This window comes from Tasmannia lanceolata, unplaced genomic scaffold (assembly GCF_043159265.1).
Source record: "Tasmannia lanceolata isolate RefF3 unplaced genomic scaffold, GAP_Taslan_0.1 ptg000002l, whole genome shotgun sequence".
NCBI classification, from domain to species: domain Eukaryota; kingdom Viridiplantae; phylum Streptophyta; class Magnoliopsida; order Canellales; family Winteraceae; genus Tasmannia; species Tasmannia lanceolata.
The window spans coordinates 9,052,988-9,079,759 of record NW_027518679.1 but is presented as its reverse complement, the minus strand read 5'-3'; the positions used below and the strand labels follow the sequence as shown (position 1 = coordinate 9,079,759).

The 26,772-nt window shown below is 40.8% G+C and overlaps 2 protein-coding genes across 6 annotated transcripts in view; one reads left to right on the top strand and one right to left on the bottom strand.

Annotated features, from left to right (window-relative positions):
- The first annotated feature begins 366 nt into the window (after nt 1-366).
- Nucleotides 367-5,804, top strand: LOC143876653 (fructose-bisphosphate aldolase 1, chloroplastic-like). Its single transcript, XM_077378371.1, has 6 exons — nt 367-762; nt 3,466-3,735; nt 3,971-4,080; nt 4,208-4,298; nt 4,734-5,003; nt 5,277-5,804. Exons 1-6 carry the CDS (start codon nt 607-609, stop codon nt 5,553-5,555), a joined length of 1,176 nt encoding a protein of 391 aa, XP_077234486.1. The 5' UTR covers nt 367-606; the 3' UTR covers nt 5,556-5,804.
- The window catches only part of XRCC2 (homolog of X-ray repair cross complementing 2 (XRCC2)), a 77,843-nt gene continuing 53,720 nt past the window's right edge, over nt 2,650-26,772 (bottom strand). The window contains exons 6-11 of one of the 5 annotated variants that reach the window (XR_013250475.1): nt 24,881-25,018; nt 7,727-7,826; nt 6,881-6,917; nt 6,646-6,746; nt 6,465-6,548; nt 2,650-3,166 (exon numbers count right to left, since the gene is read on the bottom strand). Coding sequence is in view for 1 of the 5 variants with exons in the window: in XM_077378511.1 (XP_077234626.1) it covers nt 6,525-6,548; nt 6,646-6,746; nt 6,881-6,917; nt 7,727-7,826; nt 24,881-25,018 (400 nt within the window). In the remaining 4 variants the exon portion in view is untranslated. The remainder of the gene's footprint in view (nt 3,167-6,464; nt 6,549-6,645; nt 6,747-6,880; nt 6,918-7,726; nt 7,827-24,880; nt 25,019-26,772) is intronic. The other 4 variants (XM_077378511.1, XR_013250491.1, XR_013250492.1 and 1 more) reach the window with 4 other exon arrangements.

Sequence of the window (26,772 nt, the reverse complement as noted above, 5' to 3'; positions counted from 1 at the left end):
GAAAATGAGTAGTGCCATTATCAAAATAGGGTAGTGAAGATATCAGCTGCCTAGACGAAATCAATTTTGACAATTTCGAAAATTACTAATATTCTGAAAATTGCCCGATAAAAATACTCCATAGTCTAATATCAGAAAAAGGGCGATGATAAATTCGCACCCTGTCTAGGATAATTCACACCCCTCTAAGGCAAAAAAAGCATTAAAGTCTGCCCCATAATTCAGGTTTAAGGGGTGCGAATTATCCTACAGGGGGTGCTAATTTATCATCTCCCAGAAAAGATCCATCCTAAAAGAAATACTACATATCTATTATAGGGTGCACAAGCAAGCTAAAGATGAAGACAAATCAAATGAGACTAAAAGAAGGAAAAAACAGAGTGATGAGCCAAAGAAGAGGCAGCTCATCTCTCACCCATCTCCACCATACAAATTCCAAAGCCAACCTCCACCTCACATGCCATATCCCTCTTACATAGCCTCTTCTCACCTCACCCTCTTTAGCCTTAAATATACAGGCACACCCATATACCCCTCCAAAGAACACTCCAGTCTAATAGTGGGAGAGAGACACAGACAGTAAAAAAGCACAATCCTCCCTCTGCAATGGCTTCAACCACTCTCCTTAAGTCTTCTTTCCTCCCCAAAAGAACAGAATGGTTCGCTGGCCATTCGCTCCGCCAATCCCCCAATTCTCAGCCCACTGTTGTCACCTTCACTGTCCGCGCAGGTGCCTACTCCGAAGAGCTTGTCAAGACTGCGGTATGCCTCTCTCCCCTCATATCTACTGTTGTTCCTAGCAAACAAGTGTAGGTCATGCAAAGCCAATTCTTTGCAGCCAAAACTCAGTGAGTCTTGAAATTGAACATAGGAAATTCAGTCGACTCGGTGCCGAGTCAGCCAACTAGCCAATTTTCAATGTGTAGGACCAAAACTCAATCCTGAGTCAACTCGAATGACTTGTGAGGTTATCTCTGTGGTTTGACTTGCTATCCTCAAGTTGAGCAAGAGAAAATTTAGTATTACAAGTAGAGAGGAGGTTAGCTAATTATTTTGAAATATCATGTTAGAGCCTTAGAGTTGCACGACCACGTTTTGATAATGAGATGAACCCACCTTCCCTATTTAATTGGCTGCTGAGAGCTTTTGGGAATTGCAACAGCTTTTGACAACTGATTAAATAAGGGAGATGATAAATCCGCACCCCCAATAGGATAATTCGCATCCCTTTACTATGAATAGACATCAGAAGGCATAAAAAATGGAGGTTATGTGGCAAACTTTTTGATCTTTAAAGGGGTACCGTTTATACTAGAGGGGTGCGGTTTTATCATCTCCCTTAAATAATAAAAGACAAGTGACTTCGTGTCATTATAAAAACATGGTGGTGGGAATATCTGCAGCCAGAAGTATTTTAGCTACCATGAATCACATCAGTACATCACTAAGGTGCTTCCACCTTGGGTGTAGCTTTTGCCACCGAGTAATGTTTACATACTTCAGGATAAGGTTCCTGATACTTCTGGATAAGGTTCCTGATTTAGGTACACTAGGTGATGCTCGGTTTGTCACCTCTGCACGATACTATCTTTTCTTCTTTTCTTTGTTAAATAATATTTCCACCCAATTTCCCAGAATTTCAATTACCTTTTTTGTCTTATACTGAAAGTCAATATATTTTCAGGAAAAGACAAACAAAAAGGGGTGGAAGCGCTAGAAAAGTGGAAATTTTTCCAAACACACACGTATGAAATTGATATCCACAGTCCCTTTATTTCAATAATGCCATTGCTTTATATGTACCTTTCAAATCAGCTTTTAGAGGCTCCTACAAATTTCAAGATGCTCTCAACCCTCAACCATGGTTTTAAATTTCGACCGAAATCCGAAATTTCGGTGGAGACCGACACCGAAATCACCCTAAACAGAAACGGTCATTTATTTCGGCCGAAATTTTGGAATTTCGGTCGAAATTTTGGAATTTCGACCGAAATTTCAGTTTTTCCGAAATTTGACCCAAAAAATCTGTTTTCTTAAATATTAATTTAATATTTCACCGAAATTACATAAATTTCGGCCTAAATTACCGAAATTTCGGATAAAATATTGAATTTGGGTTTTGTACCAGATTTTGACCGAAATTTCAAAATTTCATGGTCCGAAACCGGTACCGAAACTGAAATTTTAAACCTTGCCCTCAACAACCAATCAGAAAAGTGGTTAATCAAGTTGAAAGTGTCATTATCAAAACAACGGAGTGCAGATATCAATTCCCTGTATGTAATACAGAAGGCTGATGATAAATGGGACACCTAATTTTAACCTTGGCCACGACCTTAGTCTTCTGTTGATTATTTTCTCTTGGTTATACAACAACCTGAAGAAGATAAGAGGGTGTACTAGGTTGCTAAAATTCCCTGTTTAGGTTGCTAAAATTTTCTGGAAAGCTTAGAAAGGAAAAATATTCGTAAAATTTCCTACTTTTTTACACGAATAAATATAACCTCGTTCAATTTCCACTTTAGGCTCCGTTTCTTTGACGTAAAATTTGTTTTATGTTGTAAAAATGAACATAAAACAAATTTTAAGTCCATTTTTACATCGAAAGAAAAGTTAGCCTTAGGGACCTTCGATTTATTATGCTATCCCTCAAAATTAACCATAACCTCATCATTTCCCTTCAAATCGTGCCAAGACAAATTTTCCCCAAAAAAATAACATTCCATCAGGAATGTTGTTCTTGCAAACCATACAGGGAATAAAGGGATGGATTTTCATTTCCCACGTTAGGAATTACAAAGATGTATGAAGCCTTGTAGAGAGAAAGGGAAATGAAGTAGGGACACCGGAAATGAAGTGTGTGTGAGAGAGAGAGAGAGAGAGAGAGAGCAAACTATATTCAGTTCATGGTATCACTTGCTTCTGACACTTCTTAGAAGGCACGACCAAAGTTAGTTTCTCATTTTATACACAAAATTATGGGTTAGGCCTGTAGCTCAATGGTTGAGGCTTTGTTTCTCAGCCTCGAGGTCTCTGGTTCGATCCCAGTTTACCTACCCAAACAAAATAAATTACCATCATAGTTGTTATCCCGGTTGTAGGGTGTGAGTTGATTGTTGGCATTGACCTTCCAGCACCCTAATTTAACAGTGTTTTAAGATGATGCCTGCCATCAAGAACAGGAGATTAACAGTCTACACACAAATAAGAAAGAATAGGAACTTATCAGAAAGACATTCATATGAAGATGTAGGCTGAATTGCAGAAAGAAATCACATCCTTCACAATACCATAATATTGATTCATAAAGTTTCTAGTGGTCAACAAATCAATAGAGTTAGACTTAAAATGTGTTCTTTCATGTTCTCAACAAAAGTGTTTATAGTGTTTTTATTGTCATATGTATGTACATTTACTGGCTCATAGTACATAAATTGGCTCCAATTTCCAATGTTGGATTTGCAGAAAAGCATTGCATCACCAGGTAGAGGTATATTGGCCATGGATGAATCTAATGCTACCTGTGGGAAGCGACTCGCGTCAATTGGGCTGGAAAACACAGAGGCTAACAGACAGGCCTACAGAACCCTCCTTGTCTCTGTCCCAGGCTTGGGTCAGTATATATCTGGTGCAATTCTTTTTGAGGAAACACTTTATCAGTCGACCATAGATGAGAAGAAAATGGTTGATGTTCTTGTCGAGCAGAATATAACACCTGGGATTAAGGTCGATAAGGTAAGCAATGTTCTTCATGTGACCAGCACATGTAGCTTTGCATGTTATTATCATGGATTTAAATTTCAGTTTCGGTCAATACAGAAACCGATTTTTTTTTTTCAAATTTCAGTCAATATCGACCAACATTTCTACAATTTTTGTCAAAACGACCAAATTTCGGCCGAAATTTAAAACCATGGTTATTACACAGAGAGATAAGCTTCTGATTTGACAAATGGGTGTTGATTTTCAGGGCCTCGTACCACTTGCAGGGTCGAATGATGAATCGTGGTGCCAAGGATTGGACGGCCTGGCATCACGTTGCGCAGCTTACTATCACCAAGGAGCACGTTTCGCAAAATGGTAAAATCAACCTGCAAGCCTCTGGGAGTGGTCTATTTAGTTTTGCTTCTTTTTTCTTTTTTTTTGTTAATGGTTCTATTTGGTTTTGCTAATACTTAATTCTCTACTTCGTTATCTGGTGACATAGGCGTACGGTGGTTAGTATCCCAAATGGGCCATCAGCTCTTGCGATGAAGGAAGCTGCTTGGGGACTGGCTCGATATGCTGCAATATCACAAGTAATATAGATATTCCTCTCTTCCTGATTTAACCTTCGTACTAAGTCAACATGCAAGGTAACTGAACTAGGAAAGCCCATAGTAAAATGGCACATAAAAATAAAATGACACATTTGTGGCGTGCATTTTTAGGTTTCTTGGTTTAGTAGAGAAACAGAGATGGCCGTCTCCCATCCTTTTTTTCTCATTTAGAAGATGAACGGTATGGAGTATAAACTCAGCACAACATTAACCAAAACATGATTGAAGATTACACACATAAGCAACTCAAACAATTGCATGAAAACAGAGTTGAATAGAAGATTATATCGGTTAAATTGAACAGTTCTTCAAAGATGAATACATTGTGGTAATATCTAGTAAACTTTAATTAATGATTTTAGAGAAAAAGTCAGAAGTAGCTTATTTAGTTAGTTATCTTCCATGTTATTGCAGGACAATGGTTTGGTTCCTATAGTTGAGCCTGAGATATTACTTGATGGAGAGCATGGCATAGACAGGACCTTTGAGGTTGCCCACAAAGTGTGGGCGGAGGTCTTCTTCTATCTGGCTGAGAACAACGTTATGTTTGAAGGTATCCTACTCAAACCCAGCATGGTCACCCCAGGTGCTGAGTCCAAAGAAAGAGCCACACCAGAGAAAGTAGCGGAATATACTCTCAAACTCCTCCAAAGAACAATCCCACCTGGCGTTCCTGGCATCATGGTAAGATCAAGGGTTGAAATTCGGTTTCGGCCTCAACCGAAAACAAAATTTCGGTGGAAATTTCAGTGGAAACCTTATAATTTCGGCCGAGATTTTTAAATTTCGAAATTTCGGTTTTGGCTTTAAATTTCGGTCCCGGCAGAAATTTAAAACCATGGGTAAGATTACGAACTATTTTACAAAATTCAGGGACATTAATAAGGTGAGTATTCTTTCCACAAGGTTACAGGGGATATTGAGTTCTGAAATCCAATCTTTGTCTGTGCCGAACAGTTCCTTTCTGGTGGCCAATCTGAAGTGGAGGCAACCTTGAACTTGAATGCCATGAACCAGGGATCAAACCCATGGCATGTCTCATTTTCATATGCAAGAGCTTTGCAGAACACATGCCTTAAGACGTGGGGAGGAAGGCCAGAAAATGTGAAAGCTGCTCAAGAATCCCTCCTGGTGAGGGCAAAGGCCAACTCACTTGCTCAACTTGGGAAATACACAGGTGAAGGCGAGTCAGAGGAGTCTAAGAAGGGAATGTTTGTCAAGGGCTACACGTACTGAGTGTCCCAAGCTAGTAAATCCTTTTTTATCTTACAGGCTTTGAAACACTGCTTTATTTTAGGGCACAAATGGAGAATGGGGTGCTTAATTTCAGGACCAATCTTGATTGAAGACCTAGTACGCGGGCAGAATAGGATCAGTAAATTGTATTCGTAATTGCTTGATAAGTTTAAGACGTTGTTGCCTGAGATGCTTGTAATGATGATTACTAGTAATGGACAGAGAGCTTCTAAATCCACTTTTTATCCATCATATGCCTTAAGGATGTATGTAAAAGGACATGCATAGACTGCTATCGAAGTAAAATATGAAAACTGGAAAGAGATATCGAGGAGTAACTAAATGACAAGAATGTACGCTCCGAATTGAGCTAGGGTCCTACTGAGGAAACCATGATCTAAAAGCTGGCTCGGACGTCATTGACTATAACGTTTATTTTGGGAAGAATGCATCAATCATTTCAATCATCAAAAAGTAAAATTTAACTCTGCCTCAAGTTCATTAAAAAAAATGTTCACTATAGGAAACCTAAGCAAGCAATGGGTAGGATATGTATGGTTTAGAGCAATAGGCATGCATTCACAATCTTAACAAAATTTCAGAGTAGAAAAGCATTCCAATCTTAACAAAATTTCAGAGTTTATCAGGAAAAAGTATGTGGGTAATGGTTTTTTTGATATGGACTATCATGAAAATCCCCAAATAATTCCAAAAGTTAAATGACTGATGAAAGGATCCTTTTCTTTTCTTGAAAAAAAGCTAAATGATGGCAACCCCAAACAAAATAGTTTCTGACAAAGATATTGAAATCATCTGACTTCACAAATCTATTGGGTAACAAACATATGAAATTTAGAATTTTGTTGAGTAAGACAGAATTTAATTATGAATTCAAGGAGTTTACTAGACCTGATACAATTAGAGAACATACTGCAAATGGATGAAACCAACAGTTACAACAGACGTTCTTCACATAACCAGAAAGATACCAGCCTGCGAGCATAGGTGAAAATGAAAATATCAAATAGAATATAGAATAACAATTTGGAGAAACATATTTCCAACAAAGCTTAGGCATGCATGAGCTTACATCTCTAACAGTAAATTTGTCCAAAAAGTTCAGTGGTGGAAGCACCCATTGAGATAAATAGATGGGAAAACTTCTATCCTTTCCATCAACAAAATTTTCATCTGCCAGACCAGCAACAACAAAGGAAGTTTATATAACATGTTGAATATTATGTACTAAGTCACTATCAGACAATTTAACTAATTAAAATCAATTTGGCTACGGTCCGTGGAACAAAGACAAAAGTGCACAAAACCTGAAACTTGTAGCACTATCCTGTGAGTAACAAACAACTGCAAGAAAAACAGAAATAAATGAGGATCTATGAAATTTTTCCAGAAATTGATGATCATGACCACGGATTTAAATTTTGGTTTCGGTCCCTACCAAAACTGAATTTTTTTTCAAATTTCGGTCATTTCAGCAGAAATTTTGACAATTTCGGTCAAAATGACCAAATTTCGGCTGAAATCCAAACTGAAATCCGAAATTCAGCCGAAATTTAAAACCATGATCATGACTACCATTAAAGACGGCTAGAAAATTATGGATACCTGAATTTAAACTGCAAACTCATATGCTCAAGTGACAACTCCCAACATAAACAAATCAAGAAAATAGTTATACAAGACAGCATATTTAACGTTCAATTTAGGTCTCATAAGATGATGTGGAGTGCCTAACGTCTCGTAGAAGTACTTCAGGAGGAAATGGTCAACAATTGCTCAAGAAAAATTTAGCAAATCATCTCCAAAACACACTTATTTTCATCTTAATCCTGTTAATCAACGGAAAGATTAAAAGCCTAGAAAATCTTGTACGACAGACCCATCACTACCAGTGGATACATAAACTAAGCATTCAAAGGTTCTTTTCTAGTGAATAATGTCGTCATAAAAGGATAAATTTTGAGGTTGTTTCTATTTAAAATATGGGTTTTGATACGAGTGCCCTTCGGTCACTCGTTTGAGAATTTTACAAATGTTTTGAGTCATTTTTATCAAAACATGTGAAATTCCTTTCCCAACGCACCTTAGCAAAGCCCTTAAACTATAACTTTGTACTACCAACAATGACAGCGTAACAAGAATAGATGAACTACCTGCCAGACAGAAGGCATATATTCATGATAGAAATGCTTTTCGGGTCGTCTACTTGTTCTTAAATCTGAGTTATCTGAAGAAGAAAACTTTGTGGAAGTCCTGATGCAAAGCATTAATTTCATTATTAGATACTCGATCAAATAGCACTAAAAATATGGTAAGTACCTAATCAACCTCTTCCAAGGTGTGCAATTAACCGTAGAAAGGTTTCTTGCCCCATATTACTATAATCCCTACACAGGATTGCAAAGAAGCACTAAGATTTCTACAGAACCAACTTCAGATGCACGTCAACTAGAGCTGTGATAAACCATTCATCTTTCTTAAAGAATGGTAACACCCAGAACTTGTATTAAGCCAAATAACAACAAAGGCCACCTTAAATGGAGCCTATGGTCCATTTATACATCAGTTTAGTGCCAGGAAGATATAGATAGCCACATCGAAATTCATAATTTAAACTAAAGTACCAGGCATAGTAGACAGGGACATTTAAGGTATGCTCCTAAAGTTTTAGTATGGGCTGTGGAATGATGAAACTTACGAAAATGCAACACCAAATTGGTCTTCATTACCCAAACGTAGGCATATCCATCATAAACCATTGTTTAAAAGGAATAAAAAGCATACGCTTCATAGTGAGCCACGGACTTGGTGCCCCAATTCCCAAAGGTGCACCCAAGAGAGAAGCAATGATCTGAGGTGAAAGCATGTGAGGGATAGATACTGAGGCAAGCATGCCCTCAAAACCCTAAGGTGCACACGGTGGTACTCTTTTTGGGTGATGGATGCACCTAACCCCTTAGGGGCACATTACTTCTTTTTTTACGTAAATAAAATATGAAATATGTCATACAAGGGGTTATACATTGAGTGTGTCTATTGAGATAAGAGTAGGCTTTTGAAAGATAGTCTAGAAGCAACACGAATCTAAGATCCATGAATGTGGGAAGCGACTTCATCCTCACTACAGTTCATAAAGAAAACGATTTTATTAGTAAAGAGCATGCATGGATTTATCTCTTGTCCCTAATACGGGAAGCGACTTCCTCCTCACTACATTTAATAAAAAATGATTTTATTAGTCAGGAGCATGCATGAATTTATCTTTTGTCCCTAACTAGGAAAAAAAAGACATCTTCTCTTGTTGATCTACTCCATGTTCATTTATTTTCAAGATTTCTACACCCCTCCATCATGACAATTCACAGTAAACATGTTTACAACTAATTTATGTAAGAAAACATAAACATGATAAACATGTTTACAACTAATTGTAGAAAGAAAAACATAAACATTATTGAGATCAAATTCTCCTCTCAATCTTGAAGAGAGGTGGATACTTTACACTTCCGGCTTCGAAGCCGTTAATTACCTTATTTAAATTTTAGAAGAAAATAAATGCCTATGAATGACAATAGGCTCGTCACAATTTAACCACTTTAAAAGAATATAATCAAAGACTTTCTTAAAGTCGACATTAAGGAGGAAATCATGCTACATAATATTCCACATCTTTATTCTGGTTGTAGTGTCTATATTATTTTATGTCTCGAAATTCTATCCTATGTATATTACTATGACCCCTATGATTGCAATACATGCCCAGAGGAGACACATCTGTGAGGGCTAAATGGGGGTTATTTTCGTCAAGGTTTTAAATTTTGGTTTCGGAGACCGTTTCCGTCCTCAACAAAATCGAAATGTTCGGCCGAAATCCAGAAATTTAGGGCAAAATCCTCAAAACGAGATAAAAGGTTATTTTATTACGTCTAAAATTTCGGCCGAAGTAATTTCGGTAATTTCGGCTGAAATTTCGGGATAGCAATAAACAATTTAAAAAATCTATATATTTGGCTGAAATCCCTTAAATTTGGATAAACGAAATTTCGATCGAAATTGTAAGTCCAATGGTTCCCACCTTGGCAATCTTCTATGTTTTGATGATTCCATACAAGTTGATTTGTGTTGTATTTCTAATGTGTTTGATGTTGAAGTGCATGTGTTGGAGATTCAAGTAATCAAACACAAAAGTCAAGGACATTGCATGGATCGTGGCATGAACCAAATGGAGAAGATCATTTGAAGCCAAAGGAAGATGAAGGCTTGGAGCATTTCATGAAGACCTTGTGAAGCCAAAAGAATGAAAGAGATGATCCATGGTGACAATGAAGGCTTGAAGAGATGAAGACATTGAAGAGATCAAGAGTTTGTCAAGTCTTAGAATGTATTCTCCTCTCCCTTGTTTTTAGAGATGTCAAAGGCACTTAACATAGGTTTAAAATGAACTTGAAAATCTATTTGAAAACTTAGAAAAATGTATTTGAAAATCTTAGGATTAAATCACAAAGACCATGGGCCAAAAGCCCCTGATCTTTTAAAGTAAAAATGAAATTTTATACAGGGCCGGTCGATCGAGGTGTCCCGGGCGACCGCGGAAGCAAGGCTGAAAATCCAACACTTGCGATCCAAAGGCGGGTTGGTCGACTGGGGTGATCCGGGCGACCGCGGATATGTTTCTGTTTCGACAGAAACAATCCAACATGGTTAGGGCGGACGACCGCCAAGGGTCGGTCAACCGCGATAGTGTTTTGAGCAGAATTTTAAAGCAAACAGGGAGACCTCGCCGGGCGACCGCCAATGGCTCGGTCGACCGCGACAGTTTAAAATTTGAAATTAAAAAGGTTTGCCAGATAGGGGCGAACGACCACCTTGGCTCGGTTGATCGCACCGGTCTGGCAAAAGAGCCGTTGAGGACTGCGAGGCTTGACTTTTTCAACCCAGATTATTACAGTTTTACCTCCAAACGGTCATATTTTCAAATGGGCTATATATACACTATCCAAACCTTTCAAAAGCATCTCTTTGCAATAACTTGAATATCCAAAAGAGAAAATCAAACTTGTTTGAGGGCCTCTCTCATCTCTAAGCAAGGAAGTGGATTAGGCTTATATTTGTACATCTTCTATGCATCTTTTGTAACCCTCTTGAAGATATTTTTGTTTTCTTTATTCAAAGAATATCTTTGTAATTCGGCGAGTGCAAAGGGAGTAGCCTTCCCAAGAGCGAGTGTTGGACACGCGGAGCTTTCTCCGATTCGTGGCGAGTCTTGCGAGGCGTAGCCGAACCAAGTTGTAATTGGGTTGATTCCCTGCCACTAAGGGAATCCATAGTGCAGCCATCAACGGATTATGTTGGTGGGGTGGAGTAGGTCCGAGGTTGGGACCGAACCACTTAAAAATCTGTGTGCACTCTCTCTTTACCCTTGCTCTTTATTTTGTGGTGTGCAATTTTATTTTTATTTCATTTGTGCTTAAGGGTTTAATTTGCCGTTGTTTTTAGCTGGCAAAAAGATTTAAAAGCCAATTCACCCCCCCTCTTGGGTTGCCATCACCCCTGGGATTTCAGAAATAATGTAACGTTTCGAATATGTGGTATTTCGGTTTTGCTCTCGCCCGAAATCCGAAATTTTGGACCAAAATTTCGGATTTCGGTTGAAATTTAAAACCTTAATTTTCGTAATGCAAAATTTACATATTTTTGTCCGGTGAAACTATTGTAATGGAGTTAGGGTTGTGGTATTAATATTATATAAAGTCTTGGTTGTAGACCTATGATGTAACTTTGTAATCTTCGAATAGTGGAAGCAATTGTGCCAAATGGACGTAGGCACCATTTTCGAACCACTTAAATTTCATGTGTTTTAGAGCGTGCTTGCTTTATTTTTCTGTTTAGGGTCTCCATCAAACCGTGCTTGATTTATTTCTCCATTATTTTGTGTTTCCATCAAACCTTAGATCAATGTTTTCACAACAGTTTCGAAATAAGGTTCCATCTCATGTCCTTGGAAGAATGTCCCTTGTCTCTAATGGGAAATTTTTGAGAAAGACTGTTTCTAAAAGAATAATTCCACAAAGAATACCCTTGAAATGGAACTTTTCAATTCATATATTTTCATTGTGGAATTTCAAAGAAAGGGTCCTCCTAGAAAACGACTTTTAGTTCACGGCATTGAAGATCACCATAGGCTTGACATTTGATTTTAGAATATCAAATGAAGATCACCATAGGTTCAACATTTGATTTTGGACGGTCAATTTACTTTCTAATCAGGGCATTTCATGATAGACTCTCTTGATAGAAGCCTTCTCGAAATGAAGGTCACCACTGGTTCAACATTTGATTTTAGATGATCTTGTAAAGAGCCCTTCTGGAAGACGGTCAATTTAATTCCAAACCTTTGCAACTCTTATAAGATGGTCTATTTGGTTTACAATCTAGGGAATCTTTGATGAGAGTCCTCTAAGAACAACATATCATTAGCTCATAATCATTGGAACCATTGTAAAGAAACCTCGGGGAGAGGGTGGTCTCTTTGGTTCATAATCTTTGGAACTTTTGAAATGAATCCTCTTGGAAGAGAGATTTTGTGTTTCCATCTAAACGTTCAAGAACAACTACTCGAAAAAGACTTCCAATGATGAAACAATACTCACTATTGGATGATCCAAAAAGAGCTCATGTGAATTAGAATTCTCAACAAAAGGCAAAACTCCATGTTGAAGCCTTAAGAGAATCCATACAAAGGAACACTCTTTTTTCTTTTTTTTGAAATGATAGAAAGGAACACTGTTTATCTCAAAAGTTTTGAAAAAGGCCATATGGATAAACACAATTTATCACAAAGGGCTATAAAGAGGAAACTCCACACAAAGCAAGTTTTTTTTTTGAATGGTAAGTGGTAACACAAAGCAAGTCTTTATTAGAAAGACATTGAAAGAGTCCACATAAAGTAAAAGCTTTTCTTTGCCGTCAGATGCTTTCGAAATAATGTCGCCTCGGGAGATTTTTTAGTAAGGATTTCAGAAGGAATCCTACCAAAAGAGGAACTCTTTGTTATGAAACTCTATGCAATGTAACAAGTTTATTTTTATTTTTTTGAAAATTAACAATTTCATTGATACTATGAAGATTACATTGGGGACCAAGGGTCCCTACTTGCATTGCATAGAATCAATTAAGGGTGGCCAGGAGCATACTCCTAGGCCAGTAAAAACCAAAAGAAAAGATCTTCTGGGTCACCGCTGCAGGTAGGTCCACACTTCCATACGCTGCCACCGTGCCGAATAACTACTTCACTTCGCTTCCAAATTCTTCATCTACTAAACAAGCCGAGAGTACCTTCACCATTCCCCCTTCCTTTCCTTTACACTGCCCAATGGTCTCAAATGATTCGAATCCAACAACAAGTGCCATATTTGTGGGCCCCATCAAGTCATGTGTGACCTGCCACGTCACACAAACTTCTCCACCACTTTCTAGCTGGCGAATTCGATTTTCAAAAATCCTGCTCAAAGGCCTGAAGCTGTTGTGCGCCCCTAACCATACACGATAGCCAACCCTAACCATAACTTGGGAGAGTCAGTCGAAGGAGTTTATTGACTATGAAGGGCAAAACGCAAAATGCGGATGTGGTGCAATGCGGAACGCGGCAAAGGCAAAAAGGAGTCGACCCGGGGGAGTTCCTTGTCGAGTCAAGGAGTTTTTAAACACTGCTAGAGACCACTATTGTTCACCCTAACATGCTTCCTCTTCACTTCCACCAAACCCTAAATCCTGACCTTACCCTACCTTCCACCTAATCCTAGTCTTACCTCCTCCCTCAACCACTACCTCTCTAGCCACCGCCTTCCACCACTCCAGCTAACTACCTGCAACCCAGTTACATATCCTAACCTAGGACCCCGGCCCTTCTAGCCCCAACCTTGCACCTCGACCAAACCCATCTTTTACCCCTAATTTCCAGACGGCAACCCCAACGCTATCTCTGGCTACCCGTCACCTCCGCCACTCAACACAGCCCCCAGATCGGCGACCCACGGCTTCCCAAAGTCCTTTGCCAGTCAATCGCCGGACCATTTCCGACATCCCACGTGCTTTCCGCGTTTCGCAATGGGGAGGAGGGTTTGGAATAACCGGCCGTCTCAATACCGCCGTCCACATCCTTCATCAAACTTTTTCTCCACCGCCACCAACACCTCCACATCCAATCTCCTTCTTCCCCCCCCCCCCCCCCCCCCCCCGAATCCGGACACCCTTTTTCATACTCCTCCTGCCACGTCCACCACTTTCGACGACTCACCGACCTACTTTCTCCGCCCAGCCTATCCAGTTCCGATCCTTTCCCCATTAAATCCGGTCCACTAGGACCCAGATCCGTCCATTCCGCACCTCCAGCCACCATTGCTGCATCCCCTACGAGATCTGCCCAAACCCGGGCATCATTCGGCCACCAACACCTCCCTTGCCCATCAAGGGAGAGAAAGGGAGAGATCAGAAAGTAGAATAGATAGACCTAAGAGAAAGATAGACCAAAGAGACAGAAAGAGTGGGGAACATAAAGAGCAGAAAGAGAGAGATCAGGAAAGGAAAAAGAAAGAGAGGGAGAGAGAGAGATCGGAGAGAGAGAGATCAGAGAGAGAGAAGATCGGAGAGAGAGATCGGAGAGAGAGACTAGCGAGAGAGGGGAATAACACTAAAAAGGAGAGAGAGAGAGAGAGAGAGAGAGAGAGAGAGAGAAGAAATTGCCTCCCTCCCTAGGGTTTCCATCGACCTAGGGAGGGGGGGAACAGACCCTTCCAAAATCGAACGTGCCCTTAGCCCCAGTCAAGGAATGTATGTGACAATGTTTGATGTTAGATCTCTAGAGAATTGAGTCCAGACGCAGCGTGGTGGTCAGTGGCAAAGGAGGTTGCCGGATCTTGATGACGGTTGTGATGGCTGAGACTCCCCGGCGGAGATGATTTTTGTGGAGGAAACGGAGGTGAGACTGGAGGTGGTGACGGCGGTGATTGGTGGTGGTGCGAGGTGGTGGTCGCCGAAGTTCCGACGATGTTCGGTGGTTGGCTATTGTACACAGTGAGGGCGCATGATTGCTCTAGGCTTTTGAGCGGGATTTTGAAAATCGAATTCGGAATGTGGTGAAGTCTGTGTGGCGTGGCAGGTCATGATCTCGACTTGGGCGGGGGGGGCACAATATGGCATTTTTTGTTTGATTCGATACATTTAAGGCAATTGGGTAATGTAAGGGTAATGGGTTTTCTTTTGGGCCAAGGAGAATGCTCCTGGGAAATTCATACTGTGTAAATCTGGTGGGACTACTGGTTCCCATTGTAAATTTTGCTGGTATGAATATATTTTTATTTTATTTATTAATGAAATGATTTTGATGGAGGAGGAAACGAGGGGAGAGCGGATGCATTATCCGGGGGACTGGCTCTGTCCCCTTTGTACCTATTGTAACTTCAGATGGAGAAGCAGATGCTGTCGATGAAAGCACAAAAAGAAGAAATCGCTCTCCATCCAATTCCCTACATGATAAAATTAGGTCAAATCCACGCGTGAGGGCGGTAAATCGCAAATGGGAAGTTAAGAATAGAGTGGGTAGGCGGCAGGAAGACAAGTTTTGCCCTCCATGTGAGTACGTTAATTTTAAATGGCGGGATAAATGCCGTTGGTGTTGGCAGCTTAGAAAACCCCCAAATCTGACAACCGTTGTTAGTCCACCAACCTCACTGGAGGCAGATAGTGAGGGCGAGAGGTGGCTTGATAGTGGTGATGTCCTATCACATGTGGAGGGGGGGGGGGGGTGTTCATCCTTATCTCTCTCAGGCGGCGAGGTGGACGTTCGAATGGATACTTTAAAGTCATGTTTGATAGGGAGAAAGAGAGATATCAAAGGGACCTTAGAGGATCTGTGGCTTTGGGCACGAAGGCACTGGAAAATTCCGTCGCTACACTGTCTCCGCACATTGGCTAAGGATGAGTTCCTCTCTACGTTTGAATCGGAGAAGCAGGCCCTTAAGATCCTTACTAGGGGCCCCGAGGCTCTGGGAGATCATCTCTTGTCTCTCTTAGCGTGCCATAGGGATTATATCTAGGGTGAGGAAGCTCTCTGGGTCAACTTTTATGGTATCCCTTTACATGGTTGGGCCACTTCAACAGTGGAGGCCTTAGGTAGTCTGTTCGGTACGGTTTTGGAGACAAAAATGGAAGGTAATCACCAACACTGTATGAATTTCGTATCGGCCAAAATCCTAACCCCCCGGTGGCGTCTATCAGGTTCTCTTGTTAATATCTGGATCTTTGATCATTGTTACCCTGTTGGAATCGAAATACAAGAGGAACTTGTGGAATGGTCGGTTAGTCTTGAGCCCCCCGGTCATAAGGGGTGGCAGGTTGCATGGATTGATCCCTCAAAGGATTCTCTTGGTTTGGGCAGGCTGACGGTGTCGCTGGGGGCCGGCATTCCGGTGAAGCAGGATAAGCTCCCCGGCGAACCGTTGGGCCCCTTGCCAAATTCAAATCTTGATTATGTCCAATCAAACATTAGCGTGTTGCCCAAGATTGGACTGTCGGTAAGTGGGTGGGGATCTGGGAAAAGGGTTCTTCGTCAAAAATACCTTTCACCTGTTGGCTCTAGCCTTAAGAAATTTGGCCTCCTTGCCCTTAAGAGAAAATTGAGAAAAATTGGACGGTTGGATTCTAAGAATAGGATATCTCATAAACCCTTCCTCCTTCTGTCCAGGATAGTTCGTGCCCTTGGATAAGTATCCGTTGGCCCTCACCTAGCTGTCCGGGGAGTGGGGGCCCTAGCCCAATTTTTGCTAGGTTTGGGTTTAAAGAAGTTTTTACTATTTTGTACAAGTTTCTTTGGTATCGTCAACTTATGGATGGTTGTGGGGTGTGCTATGTAACACCTATGTTAGTATTTCTCACCTCGCCTTTGCGCGTGGCGCATTTAGTGCAATGTTACCGGGGTAAGTGAGGATTACCTTTAGAAAGAAGCCTTCTTACACGCTAGTGGATAAGGGGTTTAATCCCTGGGGTTTAGAGAATCTAGTGAGACGTTTGGCATCCTTTGGTCTCTTGGGCGATTCATTTTCAACTTCGAGTAGGCAGAAATGGACAACCAAAATTCTCTGCAACAGGAATCTCACTCATGCCCTGGGGGTCCAAGCAGGAAGCTTTTCACGGAGATTTTGGTTTTGGAAAGAATCCTTCACAGGATGAGAATGATGACTTATGATGAAGAAAGGGCGTCCATTAACAATCCAACCCATAAAGAGCTCTCAGGGGATCTGCTTAGGAAGTAATGGAAAATACTTAAGCAAGACGCCAAAGATTGTCCTTTCACGTTCTACAGTCTTTGCAGTTTTGCTTCGGTGAAAGAGACCCACTCGCCTCTGTATAAACACCATTTTTTCAAGTTACTCATGAGTGAGGAAAGGGCGGCGAGGAAACGGATTTGGGAGCTCACCAGGGAGGTGGCTATTAGACACATGGAAGAAAGAATCTCTATCCGAAAAAGCCCTGGTTTTTTGGAGGGGAACCCGGAGGATTCTCTCAAAAGCTTGCCGGTTTTCCACCTCCAACACACTCTGGAGGAGATAGAGAAATGCGCTTCCTAGATGCGCATCTCCGTGTTGGGGCTGTCTTGGGATTCTGTGGCAACTAGGCGATCTTTGTGGAGTTAAGGACGGAAGAAAGAGAGATGTTACTGTATTTTGTTTTGCTTTAACGTTTTTCGCTACTTGGTCCTGGGTATACCCGGTCCATCCTCCATATGATATTTTGTAATACAGGACGAGACTCCTGGTCCCCAGTGTTATTCTAATATCAATGAAATATGTCACTTTTCAAAAAAAACCTCCATGCAGTGCATCTTCCAATGAAAATGCTCTCGGAGATGGACATCGGTTAGCACCTTCATTGTTCGCTTATTCTTCAATCATCTGGCTCACAATTTGATCCCCTCGCATGCCCATAGAGCTTGGAGAGTTAAAAGCCTCTTTGAGGGTGAATGCATGTTACCGGACAACTTGTATTGATAGAATCCTTACCGTGGATCACCACCAACATAGGCAAAAGATTATAGTTAATCATTGTGAGTTATGCTTAACTGATGTTGAGTTTGTTGATCTTCTATTACTCCACTGCAGCTTCGGACGCAAAGTTTGGCACCTTGTTTTTGGTTTCTTCGAAGTGAGTTGGGATCTCCCATTTCATATCGCAGATCATTGAGTCATGAGGTTTTGCCTCTTGGCCTTCCAGAGGTAAGGTTCTTTGGAGCCTTTTCTTTGGCATGTTTGGAAGAAGAAAAGGAACCGGAGGGTTTCAAACGTGCATCAAAAGGAGGGTCCACGACCCAGATGGCAACCACCTCCTCTAGGAAACTGAAACTTAACTTTGATTCCCAAGTCTTGGGAACCCAGTCCAGACTAGTATAGGAGGACTCCTAAGGAATGAAGAAAGAAAGCCGATTGACCAACTGCAATACAGATCTTCTCGCTCGTTCGGAAGTAGCCAAAGGGCCAACGTTATTGCTTGATCATCTTCCTCATTGAGGATGTGTCGGCTCCTAGACGATTGTATTTTATGCTGTATTTTCTTTTTGCTCTCTTTTGTTTTGTATCTTTTTTGCTTTGACCATCTCGGTCATTTGGGCGGCCCTTTAATAATATTTCAGCATCATTCAAAAAAAAAAATAGTTGAACCCCGTGTATCTATATGCATTAAAAACAAAATCATAGGTGTTGAATAATATGTAAGGATAGTTTAGGTACTACTGGTGGTGTTAGGGGACCAGGAGTCTCGTCATGCGTTACAAGATATCAAAGAGTGCTGGCACCGGCATTCCCAAGACCAATAATGGAGGTGCAATAAAACAAGGCAGAATACAGTAACCAATCACTTCTTCCTTTCTACACACCATTAGCAACCTTTCTTTACAAAGACAAAAAGATTCTTTCTACTCCTCCAAAACTCCCATTCAAAGTCCTACGAATAATTCTATTCACATGACAGAAGCCCAAATTGAAACTCTAAAATTATCGCCATCCTCCAAGAGAAAGTATAGCAAAGCAAGAGAATCCAGAAAAATAATTCTAAGCGAAAGACGGAGTCTCTCAAGCCAAACTTTTGGGAATTGTATACTTCTGGATACAGGCAAATATTTCTCTTTGCTAAATAATCGTAACAATCTTACTTGGATAATCATCATACCAATAAACAAGCTCTCAAAAATTTCCCCGAGCTTACAGCTAACATCCTCCAGAGAAACTTCAAGAAAACTGCACAACCATCTTCAGGCTATAAAACTAAGACTTAAACCCTAAGCGAAAGATACTAAGGTCTCTCAAGCCTAGGAGGATCAACTTCCTGCCGATTAACTCATTTCTTGCCATCTTTAAAATAGTTGACTCCATTTTTCTTCTTTTTTATCTCTTTTCTCCTGTAGGATATATAAGAGTTTTTTTTTAAATTAACTACTGAAGAGCTATGAGAACTTACCAACTATCTACCGGGGCCGAATGAACCTTCCTTTAGGGTTTACTACCCCCGGCCCCCAATTTTTCAACATGCTTCCCCACCTCCAGTTCCATATAAGCCTCCCTTCACTCCTTCAAGTCTGATCGCCATTGATAGAAACAGTTTCTTAGTAGCTTCTAAATCATCATCGAATCCTCTCCTAAACGCATCTCGTCCAATTCCTCAGAGGGCAGAGCATCATTTTCTTCCTCCCCCACTCTTTCCTCAACCAATTTACCTTTACCTTTATCTTCAACCTCCATTCCCATCCGATTCTGAACCTCCATACTTACTTCCCTATCTATTGTATCCCTTGAGTCTCGGGATTCCTCTAAGGAGATCGCGATCAATTTTTCTAACCTCTCTATTTTGGCTGCCTTCTCTTGTTCCCATCGTTGTCGACAGGCCTTTCTCTCCTCTTCCAGGGCCTCCTTAAAGAAAGGAAGTTTGTAAATCCGAACAAAGACATCTTTCGGTTCTACCGATCCAGAAACTTTCTTGAGCTCTGTTAACTAACCAACTTCTCCAAACGCTTAAGCTTTTGGAGAAGTTAGTAAGTTAACATGGTATCAAAGCCAAAGGTCTCGAGTTCAAACCTCCCGAATAGCAAAAATCCACATGCGATGATCAGCCCAAAGTTGGTTAGTTAACATGGTATCAAAGCCAAGAGGTCTCGAGTTCAAACCTCCCGGATAGAGCTTAAGCTTTTGGAGAAGTTGGTTAGTTAACAAGCTCTACTCTGATTTCCATGGCGTCCTTCTTAAATTGTTTCCACTGCCTCTTCCAAATCCCCATAGATATTTCTCTCGGACTAAGACACTCCTCAAACGCCATTTTCTCATCATATTCCAGCTCTTTTAGGAATTTGAGATCTTTAACTTCAAAAGAGACGGCCTTCCTCTTTCTGAGAGAGCAACCAGATGCATTTGACATTTTAGGGGAAAGGGGTTTATCAAAATTCTTCAGTAGAAGCCTGAATTTGGAGGCTAAAAAAGACTTTTTCTGGTTTCTTCCTTTCTATGACATCCCAAAAGCCTCCTTTTAAACAGGGAAAGACCCCCTTAATGGCTAATAAGTGATTTTCGGTTCGTGCACCTCGCCCACACTGGCTGACCTTCTCTACTCGGTTTAAATTACTTTTCCTTGGTGCGATGACACGAAACCCACTGATTTGACAGGAGCTATTTTCATGGACTCTTGACCTTCCTTCGTTCTTTTTGTTTCTATTAAAAAACGGTTTTTAATTTTTACCGCCCTTACTACTGAAGCCGACTGCAGATTTAGTTGTCAGAGAAATCTTTGCAGGAAGGCTGGCCCGTTCCTTTCCCAAGTCTGACATCCTTCCCTATCAATGATGGGTGGTTGCTTTTTGGTTTAACTGACAGCCCTGCCTTTCCCGATGAGGAAGATAAGTCAAATTCTACAGCAGGCCCATTCAACGGCTCATTAACCACGGAAATGATACGAATGCCCTCAGGGGTTCTTGGCAAAGGACCATCTAGGGACAAATCTTTCTCCGACGATTTCTCGCCGAAGGCTTTAAATTCAGGGGAAGAATCAGAAGAGATCCCTTTCGCCGGCCGATCCCTAAAGGGATTAAAATACTCAACTACCATCTTAACTCCCACCGGGTAGATAGTGGAATCTACCATAAGATTCATGAATGATGGTAGGCACTTCCATAATGAAGTTAAAACCTTAAAAGATGCAAATTCCAGACAATGATCATGACTGCCATTCATCCAAGTTTCTAGAACTTGTCCAAAATGCTGACCCAAAGTCTCCACCGTGGATTCTGACCAGGCATGCAAAGGTATATCATAAAATCTAAGCCACACTGACCTTGCACCAGTATTGAGAGCAGGAAACCATAGATGAAGGGAGACAAGATACCCTCCCAACGCATCCCCACCTTGCCTTCAAATGTTCGAGGCCTGATCCTGTGATTCAAAGCAAAAAAGTTACCATTGAAGGACTAATGCAAAACGGCTTATTAAGAAGGGGAAGAGCCCAATGTCTCTTAGCCCAACTCCAGACCTCTTCTGGCAAGGACTTATTGCTTAATGTGCCCACCAAAGAGCTTTTTAGGGTCCTCATCCTCTCAGCTATCAAGCTTGTTAGAATAGAAATCAAAGGGGCTCTGTCCTCCACTACAGATGGGGGATCCTCCTTAGGAGCTACCTTAGGAACCCAAAATTTTACCATCTCTACTTTTTTGTTGTTTTTTAGCCCAAAGCATTTTTTGCAAACAGTGCGCGTACCAAAATTCTTATAGTTGCAGTTCAAACACATCCAGTCACTTGCACTTTGGTTTGTAGTATTTCTTCTCCCACGAGGTCTTCCATTTCTGAACTCGATTCGTCTGATCAACAAATCCAAATCCTCATGGCTTCCGAAAGAACGAGGGCTAGATCTAGGAGGAACCTAGGTGATCCTTCCCGGAACCCCCCTTGGCTCATCAAGATCAGGGATCTCCGGCAGGAACTGATGAAAATTCCTAGACTGCGAAATGCCTCCTGTGCTGAGTATCCACTTTCTACTAAATCTAGAAAGGAGACAGCCAACTGATCAAGGTTGGAACCACAAACCCATCGAATAGGATTGCTGTTTTCCAAGCTCGGTGGAGGGTTTTCTGGCCGGCGAATAAAATATTCCCTAACTGTCATCCCATACCCGTTCCCTCCCGACCCCCAAATTCTCTCTGGTGTACCCCTCTTCTTCTCAATCCTAAATTGAATGTAACATGTGAACTATCTTCAAAGGATTATCCAAACCCTCAGAGGATCATTCCCCTCTTCTTCTTCCTCTTCTAACCCTAATCTCAATTCTAACATGGTATCAAAGCAAAAACCCATGGGAAAGAAGAAAGAAGAAGAGAGTCTATCTCTCCCACGCCATCTCGCTGCCATTTCTCGCCATCATTCCTTTTTTTCGTGTTTCCAATTACTTCTCTCTCTTTCTTTCCCGTCTTGCGCAAACCCTATCCCTATTTCTTCTCTACGCAAATCCCCTACAATCTCTACTCGCACGCATCTCTCCTTTCCTTTTTTTTGTGTGGTTGCTAGCAAAATCCCTAAAATACCTCTCGACTCCAAATCTCTCCTCATGCATCTCTCTATCCATCTCATTTATGTCACGCGCAAAGAGGGTTTGCCGTATTCTCCCCTCTTTTGTCTCCCTCAAATCTCTATCTCATGTATTTTCTCCACTACAGCACCCAAAATCCCTAAAATCTCTCTTGTAATCACACAGAATGTATCTTGTGATTCACTCTGTGCGATTACAACCATGGATTTCGGTGGGGACCGAAACCGAAATTTTCCGAAATTTCATTTTTCGCCATTTACCAAATTTCGGATTTCGGTCTGAAATTTTGATTAAATGACATTATTTATTAAAAAAAAACGTGTTACAAAATTTCGGAATTTCAGTCCGAAATTTCAGAAATTTGGACCGGAATTTCGGACCAAAATTTCGGATTTCGCTGAAATTTCAATTTTCGGTGGGGTCCGAAACGGTTACCGAAACCGGAATTGTAAACCATGATTACAACTCTCTCCTGAAATTACATTCAGGCCATGCGATTAGAACTCTCCTTCTCTTGATGTCTTGTTGTCCCCTCATGAGATTATTTCTTTTCTCCAGGTGTTACCACCAAATTGAGGTTTCGGACCAGGCGGTGAAGGCAGTAGAACAGGTTTAGAAGGGGGTCGACGGCGACAAGTAATAGCATCAACTGATTCCTCATGTAGCCCAGCTAACTCAATGACCTGATCAAGAGTTGTAGGTTTGTGCAATTGCACACCTGGTCGAATCTCATCTTTAAGTCCCGCAAGGAACACACTTACAAAAAATTGATCAGGAAGATCTTCAGTTTTACTTGATAAATTTCCAAAATGTTCCCGATATGCAGCAACCGTCCCAGTCTGTCGAAGCCTCATAATATCTCCAATGGGATCACCTCTCACTCTTGGTCCAAAATACTGACAAATAGCTTTTTTGAAGACCGGCCAATAAAGAATTCCATGGGCATGCTCAAACCATTGGAACCACTGAACAGCTTTCCCTTCCAAGTGAATCGAAGCTAGGGCCACCCTTTGCTCCGTATCAATTCCATTAACCCCAAAAGATTTGTCGCAACGATAAACCCAACCCTTTGGATCATCGCCTGCATATTTAGGAAAATCGATCTTTGCATAATGGGGTTGGAAAGTACCTGAAGGAGGGGCTGATATTTTTGGAAAAACGACCTCACTCTTATCGACAGTATTACCTCCAATTTCCAAATCAGCGGGCACATTCTGAATGATTGTCGATCCCAAGCATCGTAGAATTTCTGTAAACTGATTTGTAGTTGAAGCCTCTGTTCGAGCAAAAACATCCTGCAATTTCGTAAGCTCTTCCGAATGATGAGAGACAGATTCTTGCAATTTAGAAATTTCAGTAGAATGGAGTTTCAATTCCGCCTCAATTTGTTCAAGTCTGGTTCCATCTGCCATGATTATCGATACGCAAGTCGAAGATCGTCGGCTCTGATACCACTTAATACGGCGCTTGGAAGAGAGACTTAATTAATCTCGCGCCCGGGGAGATGGCCTCAAAAACAATGGAGAATAGTAGAGAATAAATGATTTCATTCATATGCCAATAGAAAGTTACAGATCATTGCTTAAAGCCAAAACAAACCTCTCACGTCACTTTCCTAAACATATTTAGAATCCTAACAAATCTAAATAAAGAAATAGCTAATGACAAAGATTCTTACTAAATCTCTAAATATTAAATAATTCTTAAATAGTAACTAATATATATTATTAGAGAATTAAATAGTAACTATTAGATTATTGCTAATTATCTCTTCGGATCCTATCAGGTTCAGGACATGAATGGGATTTGCACAATGAGAATTCATTATCCAAGGTTGTGCTAGGTTAGTAGCTATGGCTGAAATACTGCAGAGTGGAATGCACGGAGAAAAACAATGCAATATAATAACACTTCCATACGTTCTAATTAATGTTCTCTTTATCTAATATTTTATAATGTATAAGGCTTCACAGGCTGATTTTCCAACGCTTCCAATATGTAAATGGAGCACAAGCGTATGGTGATTGGGCAGTTGGTCAGGTAGGCCACCACTCATGCTGAACTCAAACTGATAGAAACTATTAGATGATTTTAGCCAACAGATCATGGCCTAAAAATGGATGTGTCAGCATATGAAGGGGAAGGCCCGAAAGGCCTCTTTGTGATTGAACGGTTGGAACTACTAAACAACCGCCACTCCCAGAAAGTCCAGCTCATGCAGTGGCCTACCAGATAAATGGCCCTGAATGCCATCCATGTGTTCCACAGTTCAGTGGGGGCTCCAAGTCATAGAAAATGTTAAGCCCCACAATACTTCTTAGCATTTTCCCTAATGTATTAGAATTCTTTATATATCTCTCCATAGCAATGACCTTGGTGTTTTAAAAGATCAGCAAGAGATCAAATCCAAGTCCAAAAAAAAATATATATATATATATATATATATATATATATATATATATATATATAGGAAAGGGTTCATGCTAACGTTAGCGTAAAACAAGGTGGTTATTAGACAAATTCAAATATATATATATATATATATTTGTCTACAGAATAATAGCTTAAGACAAATTCAAAGTTATTGCTCATTAGACGTTAATGGCTAACAGAGGCAACCAACAAAGGCGTAAGGGCAGAAGTAAAATACATAAAATCTTCAGCACCCTAAATGTATAATAATCTTATAAACTAACCTTTTTACCTCGTTTGTAATAGCTCCCATCCCCAAAATGGTTGCTTTTGTAGCTAACACCAGCATTGATTGCACCTGTAAAAGCTTACGGATTTCTTGGACAACCGATTCTGTTATACTTTGAAGAGATGGGATTTTCCTACAAATTCAAGTGATCGTGGAAGGAGGATGACAGTAAGTAGGCATGTTAAAAGAGTAATAAAAAAGAGACAACAGACGAACAAATGAGAAGCCAGAATTAGAAATGAGTATGGCATTGCAAATAAGCTCGCATTTGGGAATAAACAATTAAATGCAATGATCGAGTTATTGTATTAATGCACAAGAAGAAGTTTTTGTACAAACAGTAATTAACCAACCATCAGTTCTATTATTTTCCCTTACATTTGCAAACAAATTAGTCAATGGTTAACACAGCAATTTTTAGGTCCAATACTAAACAAAGGAGAGAATAAAGAAAAACGATATTGACTGTTAAATAGGGAGATTCCCTAATTACCAACAGAAAATTAATAAATTATTGGTTGTGAAGCAATATAAGGGGAGCCAAATCATGAACTACTGCCAGAATCCAAGGGTTGAAGGAGACAAACAAAAAGGGAAGCTCTCAGCAGCAAATCTGAAACCACAACATTTTTGGCAACAGCCCTGCAACGCCTGTCAAACCAGGTCAAATTCAAATTGAAGCTGGTGACAAGGAAACAAAAATGGGAACTGGATTGACATGGGAAGAGAAGGAAGTCTTGTCTGTCCCCAACACAAAAGGAAGTCAGCTGCAAAAGGCAGCAGTCACACTTTAATGAACGGCACAGATCTGGCCCAAAAAACCTCTACGGAAAAGGCTATCCCTGGGCTTGCTCATAAAGGAAGAACCCTGATGTCAAATGAAAACACAGCTGTTCGTCTAGAAAAACTCGCCTTGGAAAGACCCTCTGCAACTAAAGGAGGGAAGAACGAGACACCTGTAGTCCAGTGCAACCAAGACAAATCAGAGAAGGGACCAGATAAGGATCCACCGGCCATGACTACCAGCAGGCAATAACTCATACTGGAAGCAGCAAAAAGAACACAACAATGGAAAGCGAGAAAGGTGAGCTGGCGATCCAAGAATAAACCAAACAATGGAGCACACTATTCACCAAAGCACCCGAGTCGAGCTCCCAAACACAGCCCCACTTCCTACCTCCTCCTGAAGAAGATGAGGGCAACCAGAAGTTAATCTTTGAGGAGTACGAATTCGAGGAATCGGAAGAAAAATGGGCTAATAGTCTTATTGGTTATTTTTCTGGGCAGAAAGGCATACTTTATGACTTTAAAGGAGTTCCTCTTAGCGGGCAGATCTACACTCCATTTTCCAAAGATACAACCTCCATCACCCACCTTTTATTTGTTGATGATTTCACGATCTTTGTTACAACTTGCATGGATGTGGCCCAAGGACCAAATAGCCAAGAAGCTCGATATGGAGGGATCCTCCCACTCACCCACCGCTTTTCTCGTCTAGACTAACAGCAAAAGAATGCGCCCCCCTCATTGGAAAAAGTGCGAAAGAGAATATCAATGTGGAACAAAAAGCATCTATCTAGAGCGGGGAGAGTGGAGTTGGTAAGGACTATTCTAAACTCATAAGAACTCTACTGGACATCAGCCTTCAGTATTCCCAAAGGAGTGTTGGCATATATAGAAAAACAATTCAGAGATTTTATATGGGCAGGATGTGATATGAAGAAAAAGAACCACCCAGTATCTTGGGAGAACATATGTAGACCAGAAACGGAGGGAGGTCTTGGAATTCAGCGCCTGGAGGACATCAATAAACCATCCCAGCTCAAACAATTTTGGCACGTCATCAACAAAAGAAACACCCCGTGGTGCAACTCGATTCACACAAAG